General features: G+C 35.8%; 1 protein-coding gene across 10 annotated transcripts in view; it reads left to right on the forward strand.

Moving 5' to 3' along the window:
- Window positions 1-17,886, forward strand: part of PUM2 (pumilio RNA binding family member 2) — a 75,539-nt gene that overhangs the window by 51,616 nt on the left and 6,037 nt on the right. For 6 of the 10 annotated variants that reach the window (XM_086745699.1, XM_086745697.1, XM_086745703.1 and 3 more), the window contains 7 exons: window positions 876-1,157; window positions 5,977-6,213; window positions 12,695-12,962; window positions 13,505-13,634; window positions 15,545-15,679; window positions 15,927-16,064; window positions 17,728-17,853. In XM_086745699.1, the coding sequence (XP_086601825.1) occupies window positions 876-1,157; window positions 5,977-6,213; window positions 12,695-12,962; window positions 13,505-13,634; window positions 15,545-15,679; window positions 15,927-16,064; window positions 17,728-17,853 (1,316 nt within the window). The remainder of the gene's footprint in view (window positions 1-875; window positions 1,158-5,976; window positions 6,214-12,694; window positions 12,963-13,504; window positions 13,635-15,544; window positions 15,680-15,926; window positions 16,065-17,727; window positions 17,854-17,886) is intronic. The other 4 variants (XM_086745701.1, XM_086745702.1, XM_086745705.1 and 1 more) reach the window with 3 other exon arrangements.

The raw sequence follows: 17,886 nt of genomic DNA on the forward strand, positions 1-17,886 counted from the left end.
TCTGAGAGACACTGCTGTTTCTTAGAGATGTAGTTTTCCTTTAAGTCAAATTTGCAGTCTTCTCCCCATACATATACAGGCATGTTTCTGCAAATGTTGTTGCTTGTCAGATATGAGCATTTTCCCCTTTCCTCTCCCCATGCATATAGCATGCACTTCTCATCAGTCCCTTAAATGGTGTCCTCTAGGAAGCATCATTTCATTGCTTCGGCCTGGCAGAAGATGAAGGCTCTGGGGCCTTGCTATGCTTTTCCCCTGGAAGTTTTTTTTTCCTGAAAAGTGTGGCAAGGAAAAAACCTGTAGAATGGACAGCAGAAGAGGAGAATTAGTTGTATCAAAAGTCTCTAGTTTTCTTTTTCTCTTCTTATCAGTGATAAGGCCTAGTACTACTTTCCTGAAACATTGCATTTATTGCATGTGTTAAATTAAAATCCAAAATACTAACACAAAATTAATTAAATTCAGAAAATTAGATTTTAAGCTAATCTGTAAGCTTCTCTGTCTATGCAGAGCTCACTTCTGACATTAACAGCTGAAGATGTCTCTGAATGTCTCTTGACTGCAACTCTACTGTTGCAACTTTAGATATAAAAGTACAGTTCAGTAAACAGTAATGTCTTACATGTTTACACTGAAAATTCCCTCAGTTACATTAACGATTTACAGTCTTGATTAGCCTACAACATATGCTATCTTCATTTTTTCCTTGGGTAATTAAGGCTGTGTAATACTATAAAGTCTCTTTTAGTCCTTTAATATGTGAATTTCTGTTTGTTTAAGAGGGCTTTGAGAAAATATGATTTAGATCTGAATAGTCCATTTTCAGTCAGAAATGTTTGAGTGAGTAATTATGATTGAAAACGTGTGTTTTACAGCTGCAGCTGCTTCAGCTGGAGGAACAGCAAACAATCTCGCGGGAGCCACGAACGGTCTATTTCGGCCACTTGGTGCCCAGCCACAACAACAGCAACAGCAAACAAATAGTAGCCTACAGTCCAATTCATTTTATGGCAGTAACTCTTTGACCAATAACTCCCAGAGCAGTTCCCTTTTTTCACATGGTCCTGGCCAACCAGGAAGCACATCTCTTGGCTTTGGAAGTAGCAGCTCTTTAGGAGCAGCTATCGGCTCTGCACTTGGTGGATTTGGCTCATCAGGTAGGTTGTTAATATAGAGAGGAAATCCTGTGAGACTTTTCTGTTAAGTAAAAAAATGTAACTGTATCCAGACATATTATATACACATACATTTCTAAAAAGAATGCGAAAAAAAAGGTTATTCAAGTTTAAAACAAATTATAGGGGAAGAAAAAGGGGGTTTAAAATTCACTTGGGTTCTATACAAGATGTATTTTTGAAGAATATCCTGTAGTCATAGATATCTCCAAAATATTTTTTCATACTGAGCACTGTACTTTGCCCCAGAAATTTGTTAATGTTTTTGTAATTTTTTTTTTTTTACTTTCAAGGAAGTCTTCAGTCTGTGTTTAAAATAACAATTAACTGTATTTGAGAGATGCGTTCTTCTGTTATGATTTTCATGTCAGGAAAATTCATAATTTAAAAAAAAAATCAGTAGCATATGACTTTATAAATTTGATCTAATATTGAAGTGTTTGTTTCCATAATATTTTTAATAGGATTTATAAAACAGAAAAACTTAATAACCAAGAACAGTCCTTGTTAACTCCAGTAGATTTAATCTTAGATACAGTTAAGCCTAAATAGTTTTTAAGTTTGGGGCCTTAAATTACTTCAACAGATGCTCCTAAATATTATCAACCTGTTTGTATTTAACAAAAAAAAAATATATATATAAAGGTTGCCATCGTGCTTCTGCTCTGTAGCAGAAATTTCTTTACACATTTTTTAAACATGCAAGGTAGGTTTTCTTGTGTTTCACATTCAGTATTATTAAGATAAATGAAATATTTTTTCTAAGGAGTATTTCCTTTGACTGTCCCTAAGCTATAGCACTGAATTGCTTATTATTTTTAAATTAAATCGGGAGCATGTTTATAATCTTACATATCTTGCAGATGGGTAGAAATTGGGGAAAATTCATGTACTCTAACAATATTATTCTCAAAATTAAATGCCCCAAGGGAAATAATTTTTAAAAACTGTTGAAAGAAATGTAAAAAGTGAAGATTATTGTAAGATAGTTTAACGTATGGAAAAACAGAAGGAAAAACACACCCTTCAGTGTTAAAACATGATACCTGTTATTTGGTAACTAAGCAGAGGTGAATAGTAACATCAAATATACCGTATACCAACACAGAGATTTTTCTCAGTGTTATTTTTCATAAAATAGTCTTTAAAATTATTTGCTTTAAGAATACTAGTGCTAGGAAATCCAGAATAAGTTTTACACTAATCCTTTCTAATATCTGATTTTAAAGAGGGGTGTAGGAGACTCTAAACATACAATCTTTAATTAAAAAAAAAATAAAAATAAAAAAAAGGTAGAGGCTACTCAGTTGTATAGGGTTTCTGAGTTTTCCATACTACCACAGCAGGTTAATTGTATTTACAAAGTAATTGTGCTATCCAAGTGCTGCATTTTGTAATATAATTTATCCAGAGCTACTTGTAGGATTTCAGTGAATTCTTGGCAGCTGTGTTTCGCTCCAGGTACAGTTTCATTTCATTGGTAGATAGTGATCATATCTGCGTATTTAATACAGTGCACTTGCTTTAAGTCTCTAGATAGAATAGTTTTAAGTCATAAAAGTCTTATCCATAGACCTCCATAGAATACAAATTTTAGTTGTGTCTACTTAAGAAGAATCAGCATAGTTCTTTCTGGCACAGGAGATTAAGCCTTTTTCTTGTAACAAAGGTCAGTCTTAGAGCTTTGCCCAAAGCCTTCAGCAAAGACAGCATATGCTGAAATTTTGCAAGAGTATCCTAGGTGATTTAATTAGCACGGTAGTTTCCACAGGAAAGCAGGAAGCCTATGCTATTGCAGTTTGAGAAGTGCTGATGAAAGGTGCTATCTAAACCTGAGATATTTTTAGTAGTATTATTGGAATAAAAATAATTGAAAGTGCCCGTCTGCCAAGTATAAATTGCACTTGCCATAGTAGCCACTTAAAAATGCTTCCTGATGATTATATTTTTTTAAAGAGTTCCTGAGTATATATGAACTGAATTACATAGATGAGTACTTACACAAATGATGTGTTAATGCATGTTGAGGCAAATTAAAAACGAGTTTAATTTTTTATTTGTCAAAGTTTCAGCTTCTTTGTAACTCCCCTCAGTGTGTTGTAAAGGTTGAATTTCAGTTAAAATATAGCCATGAAGACTGACAGATGGCAGTACAGATCTTGCCCTTATGTTTTCAGTTATTGCAGGGAAAAAAAAAAGCTCTGCAAAAAAAAATACAAAGATGAGGATGTTCTAGCTGAATGACTGAACAATAAAGTAAAAAAAAAACAGGAAGAGGCAAGCATACCATATAAATGGCTGTATGTACTTTACAGTTTCTGCTCTTTTATTAAAAAGTTATTCATACTCCATTTTAAAGGTTTAGGTATAGGATAAGTTACTGCAGCTTAACAGGTAACTAAGAATAAGATCAACTATGGCAGCTTTCCAGATGCCTACTTCTGGCTTGTAACAAGTGTAAAATAGTTGCGTTAGCTTAGTGGTGAAGAGGGGTAAGCTAGTTCAAATTATGTTTTGGTTTTTGTGAGCTTTGCTTGTGTGTGTTTGAAAATGCAGCTCAGCTGGTTCACAGTAACTTGTTAAGCTGCAGTAATTTAGCTGAGTAAGAAACCCTGAAAGACAGCTAAAGTTTGCTTAGCTTTTTTCATAGTTGGAAAAATAAATCTGTCATGTAGCATTGTATTAAAATTCACATGGTTCACCAGCTGAGCCAGAATGTGTAGAGCTAGTGTCAAATCCTGAGATTTCTTTCAGCTGTTGCATTAGTTTGCCCTTTTCTGATTTCTTATTCTCGATCTCCTTGCCTAGTTAGTCCAGTATCTTTTCCTTCTGGCTTCTCCTCTAGTATGTCATCTTCCCAGTTTCCAGGCAACATGTATCTCCCACTTCCCTTCCCCCTCCCAAATATGTTTCTGTTTCCGCTTGTACTGTGCGATGTTCCCATCATCAGCTTACTATTCCAGTCTTTTTGCCCCACAGTCGCATATACCTTCTTCAGCCTAACTTTTCTTCAGATCTGCTTTCTTTTCATCCTCAGTCCTACTGGTTTTGAAAGTGCTTGCCAGTTCTCTTGCAGTCTCCTTGTTGGCTCCTTTGTCTGACCTCTCTCTCCTCTTGGCTCTCTGGTTCTGGTTTCTTTTTCCTTTTTTTTTTTTTTTTTTTTTCTTTTTTCCCTGGTCTATTTATTGTGTTTGGCTTTTGTCTCCTATGCTTTTGAAGTAGAAAACTTCTGCACACTGCCTGATGGGCCTTCTGAACACAAGGTGGGATCTTGGACAGCAGTTTCAGAGTCTGTTTTTGGCATGGCACACAGAAGCCTAGAAGTTCAGTTGCCATCAGCCATCTCAGATGTGCTGTGCATGGACCAGAGTTTTAATTTTTCAGCTATGAGTCTGTAGCAGATCTGTGCTGAGCTTGTATGAACTGTGATTTTGCTAGGATTTTTTGCTCAATCAAAGAGAAAATGAAAATAAAGGTCTCCTGTTGCTAGCACATTGTTCTGAGTACTGGAAAGCGTTAACTTTTCAGTAATAGGTAGCTGGATTACTTTGCAAAGGATAAAGCATCTTTCTTTGGCTGTTTTTCTGAAATGGCAGTGTTGTTTGGGCAGAACTTCACTGAAAAATTTGGTCGAAGCAGGGTACCTGCCATGAAAAGTATTAGCCAAGTTGCTAATGTTGGGAGAAAACAAATCTTAAAATGGGAAGTAGCAGGCGACCTTTATATTGAGCCATGCTGCCAGCTTTAGTAGGAAGGTTCATGACAAGGGTAAATGTTATGGAAGTAAAAATTCTGACCTTCTCCTTTTTAAGTTGAAGTAGAAATCAGGTTTCCAAATTCTGCTTAAGAAGCATCTTTGTTATCAAAATATCCATAATCTTGGTTTTTGTTAATGAGTATAGTAATGTTCCAGTGTTTGAAATAGACACTCTAGTTTAATATTTCACTAGTATGCAACAAATACTAGAATTTAACATTTCTAAAAACTTTTTGTTGTTTTCCTAATTTATCCTAGACTGTTCATCGCCCTGCTGAATGATGCTGTGCAGGATAACCACTCCTTCACTAATACACTGTTATCCAAAGCTTCTAGTCTAATTTGAATTTCAGAAATACTGGTAGCAGTAAAATTACATTTTTAGTTTCTCACCTTAATTTTCGTATCTCTGGTCTGCTTCTCATCTTCTTCTTAGCCTATTCCTTCTTTATAATGTCTTTTCAAAACACTTCTTTGAGAACCATAATTGTCATAGGGAATTTTAAGTAGTCATTTTTTCCCTGCAGGTGAGGGGTTCACAAACAAGAAGTTCAGAAACAGCTGAACAGCAACGTAGATTATTTTCTGAACCCTTAAACAACAGTGACCAACTGTCTCTAGTCTTTTGTCCTGAAATCAAGTATCTCAGTCTGACTAATAATTTATGGTGGGGAAAAAAAAAATCAAAGACTTTAGTGGAAATATTTCTAGACTCATTTTAAAGTGACAGTGTAATCTAATCTCTTAATTTCCATATTTGTCCCAAAGCCTGAAGCCAGGCGGTTAACAGAGTACTGCAATGTTACCGTGAGAAGTGTAGAATGAAATGTTGAAAGACATGGGCATTGGTGAAATTACTTATCAGTGGTATGTTTATACCCACTTAGATGTACTTAAAAGCATGTGTGGTTATCACAGTAATTGTCTTTGTCATAACGATTGCTGTAATTATTGTGATCGCATCTGTTATTGCCCAGCTGTAGTTTGGGATAGGTTTTATTCAGTTGACACTGTGTAATTAGGGTCTTTTTATTTCTTCTTCAGTTGGCAGTTCTGCAAGTAGTAGTGCCACAAGGAGAGATTCTCTATCTACTAGCTCTGACTTGTACAAAAGATCTAGTAGCAGCCTAGCACCCATAGGGCAGCCATTTTACAATAGTCTGGGATTTTCCTCCTCTCCAAGTCCAATAGGCATGCCTCTGCCAAGCCAAACGCCAGGACATTCACTTACGCCACCGCCATCACTTTCATCACATGGATCCTCATCCAGTTTGCATTTAGGTAAAAAAAAAAAAAAAAAAAACAAAAACAAAAAACCAAAAAAACACTTTTTGTTTGTATGTGTGTATGTATTTCTATGTGTAAAATATATGTTGCATAAAAGATGTCACATTACCTTTATTGTTAAACAGTTTTGTAATGAAGAGGGGCCATTCTTGAAAGGTGAAGAGCACGCTCAAATGCTCATTGATTTGACAGTGGAGGGCACTCTTTTTGCAGTATCGGGCCAACAACTGATCTTTTTCCCTTGCAGAAGCCCGATAGCCTAGTAAGACTTATTGGTCCTTTTTGTGTTATGTTTCTACAGTATGACAAGCAAAGGTGTATTATTTTCATTTCTGCTTCAATGTATTAACACCTTAAGGACATTTTAAGCTGATACTGTGTTTAACAGTGAAGTGACTTTCACTACTACTACCCCTTACCATAATGAAGTAGAAAAGTGAGCAAAGCTCTCAATGTAAAATGTATTGAAAGGTGATTTTTGAATCAGTGAGCCTACTACCTCATGGCCTAGGTGCTTTGCCAGAAAGACGATAGTTTATCACCAGACTGGTGGGGAAAAAAGAAAATGTGTTTGTTAAAGAAGTAGCAAAGGCTTTGTCAGTGGTGGCTCTCTGTTATTGGATGTATTTTTTTAAAGAATGAGTATAGTAATCTTTTAGAAAAAAAAAATTAGGTAGGTAGAGGACATGGGAGCTCAACCTTCTTTAAAAAAAAATTTAAAATAAAATAAAATTTAAAAAAAATCTAAAGTAACCCCACCACAACCTACAGTATGTTTGAAAGAGAATGCCTCTAACCTGGGGTTACTTGATAAAGTTTCCCTTTTTTTTTTTTTGCTGCAAATATTTGTGTTCATTCAATTTGGATGCTAAAATCATACAATGAAACTGGGTATAATTTCAAGATTGAGTTGCCTGTTGCACCAGTAACTATTCAGTGCAGAGGTTTCTGCATGTAATTGGCAACATAATCCCCTGTACTTCTGTTGGTGCAGATAAAACAGGAAAAAAATTAAAAGTGCCTACCAAAACACGCTTTCAGTGAGAAATGTGTATGTAATTTGTATAACAAAAGTAATTTAAATATATTACATTTAGAGTTCAGTATCCCCTTCACGGTTAAGTGCTGAATACCCAAAGTAAAACTGGGCAAGGGAATGTTTCAGCACGTTTTATTTTTTTTTACTTACCTTTTTTCCTTTTTCAGGTCTACAAAGTGCACCTTTGGGCTGAGACCAAGCATGGAAAGTTTCAGCCCAAATGGAGGCTTTTGAGAAAGTTCTGAACATCTGACAATGGGGTTATCATGGAAATCTTTTTCTTTCTTTCTTTTCAAAGTACTCTCACAGTAGTTTTCATATTACTGAAAACTACACTTAAACCAAATTTTGGAAGGCATTATCTAAAATTCAAAACATTGGAAGTTTTGTGTTGTTCCACATTTGATAAATGTTCAAAAACTTTTTTCAGTTCTGAGAAAATAAGCTGTGATCAGTATAGAGGATTACCTCTGTCAGCAGAAATTGTTAAATACTGATTTTAATCCGTTTCAGACTGTTTGGCAGTGTGAACTAAGCATAATAGTTTGTTAAAATCATGTACTAGATCAGTGTGTAAAGGCCAGAATGCACAGTTGTACTCTGAAAATTGACACAGCCTTGTTGAATTCCATGTGTCCTGCTTCTTCATCTTCCGAATGAAGCGGACCTTGATTATGGGTAAACTTTTTGCTACCTTACGAAATGAATTTGAAATTTGGAAATTGAGATCTTGCGGATTTTTGCTTTCAAAAAAAAGCAGTAATATATATATATATGTTTGTTTGGTTTTTTTAGCATTTCCTGCACACTACCCTATGTCATATCTTTGTGCAGTTACATCCAAGTGCAGCATCGCATAAAGTTGAAGACTGTTTTTGCAGTTAGTTGTCTGACCTGTTTAAATTTATTCTGGTGTGTTCATCAGTCACTCTTGGGAGCATTTGTTTTGTTCTCACATATGAAAAAAATAAAAATGAAAAGGAAAGCTTTCTCACCAAATGAGAAGTATACCTGAAATCAAACAGGGAGTATATTTTAAGAAGGGTATGATTATCACCTAGTCACTTTTCAGAGTAGAACAACACTGTAAGTTCATGTCTGCATGCAGTTTCCATTGGTATTCTGATAATGCCTGTCAAATGCAGCTCTTCCTCCACCTTAAAACTTGTCCTGCCTGCTTATATCAACAGATTCAGCTAAGTTTAACTTTTGTTTTAAAACGGGCATCAAACTCAGTTGCTCCTGTTTCAGCCACAAGAATACTAGAGCACAATACTGGGAAAGGGTGCATGGTTTTATAACCCCTTTGTCAGACACTGTTGCAATTTGTAGCTTAAAAGACCGATTTCCCTTTTACAAGAAATTTGTGATATTACTGTTTTTATCTTTTCTCACCAACTGTTATCCAACATCCAAAACCAGGACTGTGCTAATTGCTTTGTTTTAGTGTCAGTTTTGCTGTATTTGAAGGGATTTGTCAGTTAAACTGCTTCTTTATTGTAATCAGTTGGAGCAGTAAGGTCATGAATTTGAACTACCCTTTCACTCCCAGGGACAAAAAACTGCAAGAGGAAGTATTTTTCCTCTGTTACAAAATATTCTTTTTAGATTAGTAGTGCTTACTCTGTCTGTTGGTACACTGCAGCATTTTATGGGTTTGGTATAGAGTAGGACTTTTAAAGTCTGGACTTTTGGAGATAATTATTTTCTGTTGCAAGCCAAACTTGTTAGGAGCTTAAATTGATGTTTTATATTTAGAAGTGGTCATTCTGGGGAAGAGTAAAGACCCCTTGGCAAGATAGTATGGGGAACTTTGCATTGCCTCTGATGTGTACCTACTCTGTAGGGCTTTGGTGGACCAGGCATAATAAGCACTTACGTTGATTCATAAAATCTACGTACATACATATGCATACGTGTCTGCATATATGTGTAATTCTGTTTTCCATATGAAGATGAAATCTGTAGCTGAGGATGAGATGAAGCTACTTTTTTACAGATGAACAAAGCTGTAGAAACTTTGTAGAAATCAAGTTTAAAGTGTTTATATACTATGTATTTTACTAGAAAGTAATATTGCGACTGATTTAAACAATAGTTACTGTGCAGTAAATCTCTTTATGTCTTGGTTAGAAATAATTGAAGAAATACTTTGGCAATAAGTATTAACAGACTAATGCTATCAAAATAAATATGTCTAGACCTAGTTTTTAATATTTTTTCCTGTATTCCTTTACATTAAGTATGCTATCCATGTTAGGGAGTTAATAATCTCACATGCTTTGTGTCCTTGAAGCTTAGTAAAGCTCTGCTGTAGATAGTCTGTATCCCCTTTATACCTCTGTTTTACGAGATCAGAAGTAATAGCTAAGTGATTATCTGAAGAATGAACTGCAGGCTCTGTTCCCCAACGGTTTGTAATTGTGTGACTATACCGATGCCTGATAATAGTCTTTTAAAATTTCAGCGTTTGCTGAAATGTTCAGGCTAGGTGCTTTATTCAGTAGGATATGTTACCCTAAGACCTAGGGTGTTACCTTTCTGCTTTGGAATTGGAACTTGTAAAACAAGTGTCCTGAGTTCTTGAAGAACATGGGGATGCAGTAGGCTAACCAGGAGCATTTAGGTAACTAGAATTCAGATTTCAGTTTTTCATTTCTAAGCTGAGTTCACACTCAAAAGTTTCCAGGAAGGAGATCAAATGTCCTTAATGTCCACAGTAATGCTTTGGTGGTTTTGAACTGAGAATGTAATGATTACAACATTTTAGAAAATAGTCCATTGTATACAAGAGTAATATCTGCATATAAAAAGTGCCTGTGACAGTATGCTTTTGTTTTGGGGGTTTTACTGTTTTTCAGTTCTGCAACATTGCCACTAAGCTATAACACAGCTGCTGTAATAAAAGGTTACAGGAGAGGAAAAGCTAATTACCTATTAAATTACTGTTTTTTATAATAACGTCCAGCGTTTTACAAGGTTAAGCTTTATGTGCGCTTCTTAGGTATGACAGGTTCTTCCACCACAATGGATGTGTTTTCAGCCTTCCTGTATTATGATCCTGCATAACGTGATCGTCCTAGGTAGTTTCACAGGCTGGACAGGAGTCTCCCAGCTGCAGTATAGTTGTCTTACAAGTCTTGAAAAGGGATGATTCCCAAATTAGGCTGAAGAAAGGCTTGGTTATCCTGAGTGTAAAACGTATTTTGTACATGCAGTCCTACTACACATATATAGCATAGTTGTTAAAAGCTACCAAGTTTCTTAATTTGTGTTTTAATTGCTGGATAAATTGTCACATTTAGTTGATGCTTATGTGAAGGCTTGGTTTAAAAAAAAAAAAAAAGCTGAAAGAATTCCTTATTCACACCTGCAATTCCATTACAGTGCATGCTAATTAGAGCCATGCATTTTGTGAGCGTATAATCAAAATTACCCTATTACTTTCTGGCACAGAATTGAGAACGTGATCAGTGGAGCAACAGAGATGCTAAAACAGGAAAGTAGCCTCCAAGACTTCCTTTTAAACGGGCTTTGCTGCCCTCTCCTGGCATTTAGTGTTACTACCCAGCATTGCAGGAAAGCTAGGATTTCACACATACATTTAAACAATCTAGGTGAAATACCATGATTTCAGCTGCATAACTCTGTATTCTTTAGAAGGCTGTTTCTAGAAGAGAAATTACTGTAGAGCATCGCTCTGCATACTGCTTCACCTGCAGAATGTTAGGTTTCTTTTTGTTTGTTAGTATCATGTCGCTGTCGGCTCTTTTCTGAAAATAGTGATGGTCAATGGCAACTAAAAATGATAATTAAAAAAACTTGATTTTTCTGGCTGTAAAGAATTAAGAGGCTTTAAGAGAAAACCTAGTGGTTTTTAAAAGGTATTGTGGGACATAAAGTATTTACTGATTCCTTACTGATTCTTACCACTGAATTTTGAAAACTAATTGTAAAATATATACTAATTATTTCTATTTTCCAGCATAATCCTATTCAGTGCAATAAAGGTGATGCTTGGTATGTCTTGCAGAGCACTAATGTCTGAGATTTTGGTGTTGCAGTTTGACTTTTTGAAAAAAATACTTTACCATTAATACATTACCAGCCCACTGTAACACTGTTGTTGCCTGGCCTTATAAATACTTGGAACCAAAAGAAGGCTTGGCTGGGGCACTGTCAGCTGATTTTTTTTTTTTTAATTAATTTTGTAATAGAGCACCTTCAAACAGCACATACTGCAATTTGTTTTGAGTTTAAATGGAGATATTTTTTCTGTTTACTTTGAAAGGGCTGTCAGTTACTCTGTCACTTCTAGATAATTTGTAGGGAAACTGAAAATGCTTTCCTTTTCTAGTTCATACTTGATAATTTTAGGGGGGGGGTGTTTTGTTTTTTTTTTTTTTTTAAAGCAGTAGAGTTGAGGTTTCTAGGTGGGAATTGTCTTTGACTATTTCTGGTTATAATTTAGTAGCAGTATCCCTTTTAAAATCATGCTGTAGTTGGGAAAGGTGGTTTGTTTTTATGCTTATGATAATTGCTGCCTGTTGTAAAGTGGAGGGGATCTACTGGAGGAGTTCAGAGTGACGTTACCTGATGAGAGAGCGATATGTAAGGAGAAGTTCTCAGGACTGTGAGATGATAGCTGTAGGTGGAATCAGTAGCAAAAATGAGTAGGACCTAAATATAGTCGATTCAGTTTTTAGAAAGTAAGGAAAGACAAAGTGTAGTGAGAGTGATGAAGGTTTTTGCAGGAAGGAAAGGACTTGATGTTTCTAAATGGAACTTAAGTTTAATACATCTTTGATTGCTTTACAATTAAGCAGAGCATTCTTAGTTACCTAGTTTTAAATTTGACATAGTGCTTTACAAGAAGTACCAGATTGAAAGCCTGGGATGCTGAAGTCATCAAATATCCTGCAGAACCCGTACAGCATGACAAGAGACACTATGTGTGCCTCCCCAAAAATGCCCTTTCACACCGTAAGTTGGAAAGGTACCTCAGTAGGGACTGAAGGGTAGTTCAGATTTCATGGTCTGTTTTGAAACAATTGGCTAACTTTGAGACTACTAACAAAGATCTCAGTCAGTATGACTTGGGAAGTGGAAATCTGCCCACTAAGCTAAGGCCCACCCAGTTCTAAAGTTTCTGTAAGCCTGAGTGGGTGCTCACTTTACCTGCTTTGTTATATTCTTCTAATGACATTTCTTTTCCTGGTGCCCTTTGCATAAAATAAAAATGAGGAGGAGAGTGGTTTTCTTTACTGAAAGATAAAGCTATCTAACTCCTCCAACCATAATGAGGTAAATACAAACAACAAGACAACACTGTTGTTTTCTTTGGCTCCAAGGTGTATCTGTAGTTCTAGTACACCTAATATTTTGCTGTTGTTTATTTTCCTTATGGCTTTTACTGACAGAACTGCTTCCTTGTAGGAGGACTGACAAATGGTAGTGGTCGCTATATTTCTGCAGCACCTGGAGCCGAAGCAAAGTATCGCAGTGCGGCAAGTACCTCCAGTCTTTTTAGCTCCACCAGTCAGCTCTTCCCTCCTTCACGCCTTCGTTACAGTAGGTCTGATATTATGCCTTCTGGACGTAGTCGATTGCTGGAAGATTTCAGAAACAATCGTTTCCCTAATCTTCAACTAAGAGACCTTGTTGGACATATTGTTGAATTTTCCCAAGACCAGCATGGTTCTAGGTAATTATTATAGTAAAGTTATAACTTAGTAGTATTGTTAACATCAAACATCTGAATGAGCTGCTAGGCAGCTTAATACAAAGCGTGCCATTAATTGGAGCACATGCTCCTACACTGACCTTTTTCTTCTCTAGGAAATTTCATTATAAAAGTAGTATAAATTTAGCTGCTTGTAGAAGTTCTCAGTGTAGAAATAGCCTCGTAACTGGACTTATAAACTCTAGTATTTAGGTGTCAAAAAGGTGTTGATTTAAGAAAAGAAAATATCTGGCATCTGGAATGTAAAACCATTTTTTCAGCAGTACATCATCAGGTACTTAGTTATTGTTGTTCTTTTCATCTTTAATCCTTTTCAAATGAAAGTTTTAAAGTAATTTTACTGAAATGTATCCTTTTATATGCAAAGGTATTACTTTAGTTTTAATAAATTTTATAAATGTTGAATACTTGCTTTAGAATTTTGAGGTGTCTCATTGAAACGGTGTTTGAGAGGTTTTCCTGTTGTTCATGTAAAGCATAATTGTACCTTTTTTTGCACTTAGATTTATACAGCAAAAGCTGGAGCGAGCTACTCCAGCTGAGCGCCAGATGGTATTTAATGAGATCCTGCAAGCAGCGTATCAATTGATGACTGATGTATTTGGAAACTATGTAATACAGAAGTTCTTTGAGGTAAGCGTGACGCTAAGCGTGTGAACAGAAATGTGAATGAAACGCTGTAAAAATCTGATGAAATTTAAGTTTTTTTTCTTAACATCATAGCAGAATTCTACTGGACTTTTACCAACAGAACCCAAGTGTATAATACTGCACACATTTTCTGTTCTGTATCCCCTGCTTTTTTTTCATAACAGGGACAGCTTCTCTTTACACTGGTGGTGCATACATTGGTGAATGTACAGACTGCACACTCAGACTTTGCAAGCCTTTTAGTGTAGTCTGCAGAGATTTTCAGCAGATTAGGGGTAGCATAAAGATTTGAAGGATACTTTTTATTGGTTACTGCATCTTGGTAAAGAGTGGGTCTGGAAAATGCTCTTGCACCCAAGTAGATAGCTGTGTGAACTTCATCCGGTGTTGTATATGAAGAAACTTAAAATGTATTGAGGCAGAAGAATTTTCAGGAAGAGATATAAGATACATCCAGTATTACTAAAACCAGGATTTAAAACAGCTTTGGTTTTTGTTAAAAACTGTGAGGTTAAAAAAAAAAAGCATTAGCAAATAGCTACAAAATTTAACTTACAGAGAGAAGAAAAAGCAATACCTGTGTTCTGGAAAAAGTTATATGTAGGAAAGGTATCTAGCATAATGTACTTTAAATGAAGGCCCATACCAAAGTATCTGGGTGGGTAGAAGGTGAGGCTGGAAAATGTATGATAAGAAATAAGATGATTGCTGTAAACAATAATGTAGTTTTTTATGAGTAATCTACGAAACAATGTGCTCACTTTTTGTACTTGATACTCTTTTTTACAAACAAAATATCTTCTGAAAAGTGTGGCTGATGTATGGTATGTAAGATCTTGATCTTGCTGAAGGGTCATCGATGGCTGGTATTTTCCCCATAACGTTAGATTGGACAGATAGGGAGATAATCATTGGCAATTTAGTGTTTTAATTCTGTGGAAGATTTCTCAAGGAAAAAAGTGCACTATGCTTTAGGTGTAGTAAGGGACTTAGTTCATTATTTAAGTAGGAAGCTGAAGTTGCTTGAGCTTTCTTCAGAGTCTTAGGTGACTACAGGTGTGGGATTTGACAGTTCTCAGCAGTGCTGCATGAATGTTGCTGCTGCCACCCAGCCTTCTGTGTGGTCTCTTGTACTGTGCCAACTCAGGAGCTTGTGTGGGATCTGGGAACAGGGTTCTGTGTATTGTTATGAAGTTTGACTGGCTTCTACTCTGCTAAACATGGAGCAGCACAGAAGGTTTTAGAAGCACTGTTGAGGGAATAATATGAGCAGGAATTGGCTACTGCTGAAAAACATTGGTTGAATTATAGTCTAATACAGCCAGTGTACAAAATTATTTTGATTTTGCCCTGTAAAGCCCAAGTATTTCTAGTTTTTCCAAAGCACCCATGGTAAGAATGATTCTTTAAGCCACATGAAGTTACTTCAGAAGTTGAAATCTTCTCTGCCTCCTCCTGTTACAGCTTGTTTAGGGTATACAAGAGGTAAGATACACTGACCAGTACAAATTTGAGATATCAGAGAAAATCTGATTTGAATTAATACATTAGAGTAATCTAATTAATTTGCCTAGTATGATTTGTCTAAGTGGGTTATTGCGCTTAAGTATTCCTACAGACTGACAAGTATAAACTACTTTGATTTATTCTGTTGTCTTTCAAGGTCATGCGTTTGATAGCAGGTATGTGACTGGTATGTGGAATATTACTAAATGTTGCATTTAGAAAGTAAAAGCTTCTAGTAAATATACCCACCAAGAATACAAAGGAAAAAATCATTCAAGGTGTGCAGTAAATGTTTAATACATCACAAAAGTATTTACTCTGACATGTGAGTTCCAGCGTGCTGCAGTATATCTTAGTTCGTTAATGCCATATTTATTTTCTTTTAGTTTGGAAGCCTGGATCAAAAGTTAGCCCTAGCGACACGCATACGTGGTCATGTTCTGCCATTAGCCCTGCAGATGTACGGTTGTCGTGTTATTCAGAAAGCACTTGAGTCAATCTCACCTGACCAGCAGGTAATTGTAAGTTAGAGCAATACTTTTTTTAAATTTTATTTCTTTTTATTGCATCCATCTTTTTACTTGCTTGATCGTTCCCTTCATTATGAAATGCCTTAGGGACTAAAGTAGTTATTTAAATTAAAATACTGAGTTATACAAGTAAACCAGCAGTGAATGTGAAGATTGGACAGTTAAGATGAAATGGAATATTCCTTTGGAGGAAGGGGTGGAAATTCTTGTCTTTACAATTATAATCTTTTTTTTCTAGAATGAAATGGTGAAAGAGTTGGATGGTCATGTTCTGAAATGTGTGAAAGATCAAAATGGAAACCATGTTGTACAAAAATGTATTGAGTGTGTTCAGCCCCAGTCGCTCCAGTTCATCATTGACGCATTCAAAGGCCAGGTAGTGTCAACAGTTCATTTCCTTTTCTGTAAGGTTGCTTTGATTTGCAGACTTTTTCCCATCATTTGCATATACAAGATAGTGTTTGGCACTTTGCCCTCAGCTTGTTTTAAGTAGGATTAAAAAGGGATGCTAAAATGGAAAAGCTGTTGGAGACGGTTAACGTGCTGTAAGAAGATGACTCTATTGGAGCTGAGGCTCTAGAAAGACCTGTTTGGATGTGTCATAAATACCAGTAGAGGTTTTGGCTCAAGGCCGGGCTTTCTGATTGGGTTTTGTGATACGCTATTTCAAATTGCCGTTATAACTTTTAACATTACCAATTTTTATTTAATAATAAAGTATCTGCTATCTATATTTTATCTATTTATCTATAGTTTTCATTAAAATTTCTGTTTTCTTCTGTTGCTTGTGTTGGAAGTCTGTCTTCATGTGTTTCCCAGTTAGTGTCTGTCATTAAGGAAATACTTTAAAGAAATACACCAACGTGTTCCGTACATATGGGCTAGTGTTAAGTGAAGGGGGGTGGTATTTGTCTGTTTAAGGTTGGAGTTCTTGTTTTGTTTCCGAAAAAGTTATTAATATAAGATTGGTATTGTGCTGCAGGCTAGAGAATATGCTGGAGATAAATAAGATTTTAATACTCTGAGACTAAACATGTACTTTTATAGTCTGGAGAGGAATTGTAAAAACATCTTACTATTTGGCTGTGTTACTAAATTTCACTTTAATGGATGGCCAAATGTATTTCTTCACAAAATCTAAAATGTCCTCTCACATTTTACACAACAGCAATACCTGAATTATTCTTGTGCATAGTAGTAAATGGCATACCAAAGTTTCTAGGCTCAGGTCTTTTTACTTCAAAAAGTCTGTACGGGATAGATGAGCTGCAGTTTCTAAATTGTAAATAGAGCCACTTGGCTAAAACGTGACTCAGTTTATTTACTGGACATCCATCCTCAGCTCCAAGTAATTATATCTAAAAAATATTAGCTAATCTGAAGTGGCAAATGAAAAATACCGCACTTGAGTCAGGTAATGTAAGAATAGTATCTTTTTCACCTGCCTGCATCGTTTGGATCTGTGTCTAATCAGACAAGATTCTGTGTTTGGTTCTGACCAACACTGACTCTTAAATCTTCTGAATTAATCCCTGAAACACAAATGTGGCTTCTGGAGAAGCAAGCAAAAGGAATAAGCAAGATTTTGACTGGATGTTTTGAATACTTATTTACAGAGTTTGTATCTGTAACAAGGACCCTGATATATATGCTGGAATGCGGAACTAGTGAAAATCAGCCACAATAATTGAACTCCTTTTTATAAATGTCAAAATATTAACATTTGAAAATTTAGTACAAAGTTAAAAAGAAAGCTTGAAAGGTGAAGAGTGCTTAACTAAAGGTTATACTACCAGGCTGTCTTTTGCAGCTAAGTAAGCTAGAAACATTGTACTGGGTTCTTACCAGAGTCCTTGACACACAAAAAACCTGCATTTTCATCTTTTCCTGATTTCTACTGAGATGGAATACTGACATTAGCAGGCAAAACTTTTTTTTTTAATAGAAGTTGGCATGTTCAGTTCCATTTCGAACATGGTAATATTACTATATCTGTAAACTTCGGTTGGTTTAACTTCAGTTTGCAATCCTATTTTAAGGTATTTGTACTTTCAACTCATCCATATGGTTGTAGAGTAATTCAGCGTATTCTGGAACACTGCACTGCTGAGCAGACTTTGCCAATCTTAGAAGAGCTGCATCAACACACAGAACAGCTAGTGCAGGTCAGTGCATCTATTTTTTAATGCATTTTAGAG

The sequence above is a fragment of the Chlamydotis macqueenii genome, chromosome 3, assembly GCF_036417535.1.
Source record: "Chlamydotis macqueenii isolate bChlMac1 chromosome 3, bChlMac1.mat, whole genome shotgun sequence".
Taxonomy (NCBI): domain Eukaryota; kingdom Metazoa; phylum Chordata; class Aves; order Otidiformes; family Otididae; genus Chlamydotis; species Chlamydotis macqueenii.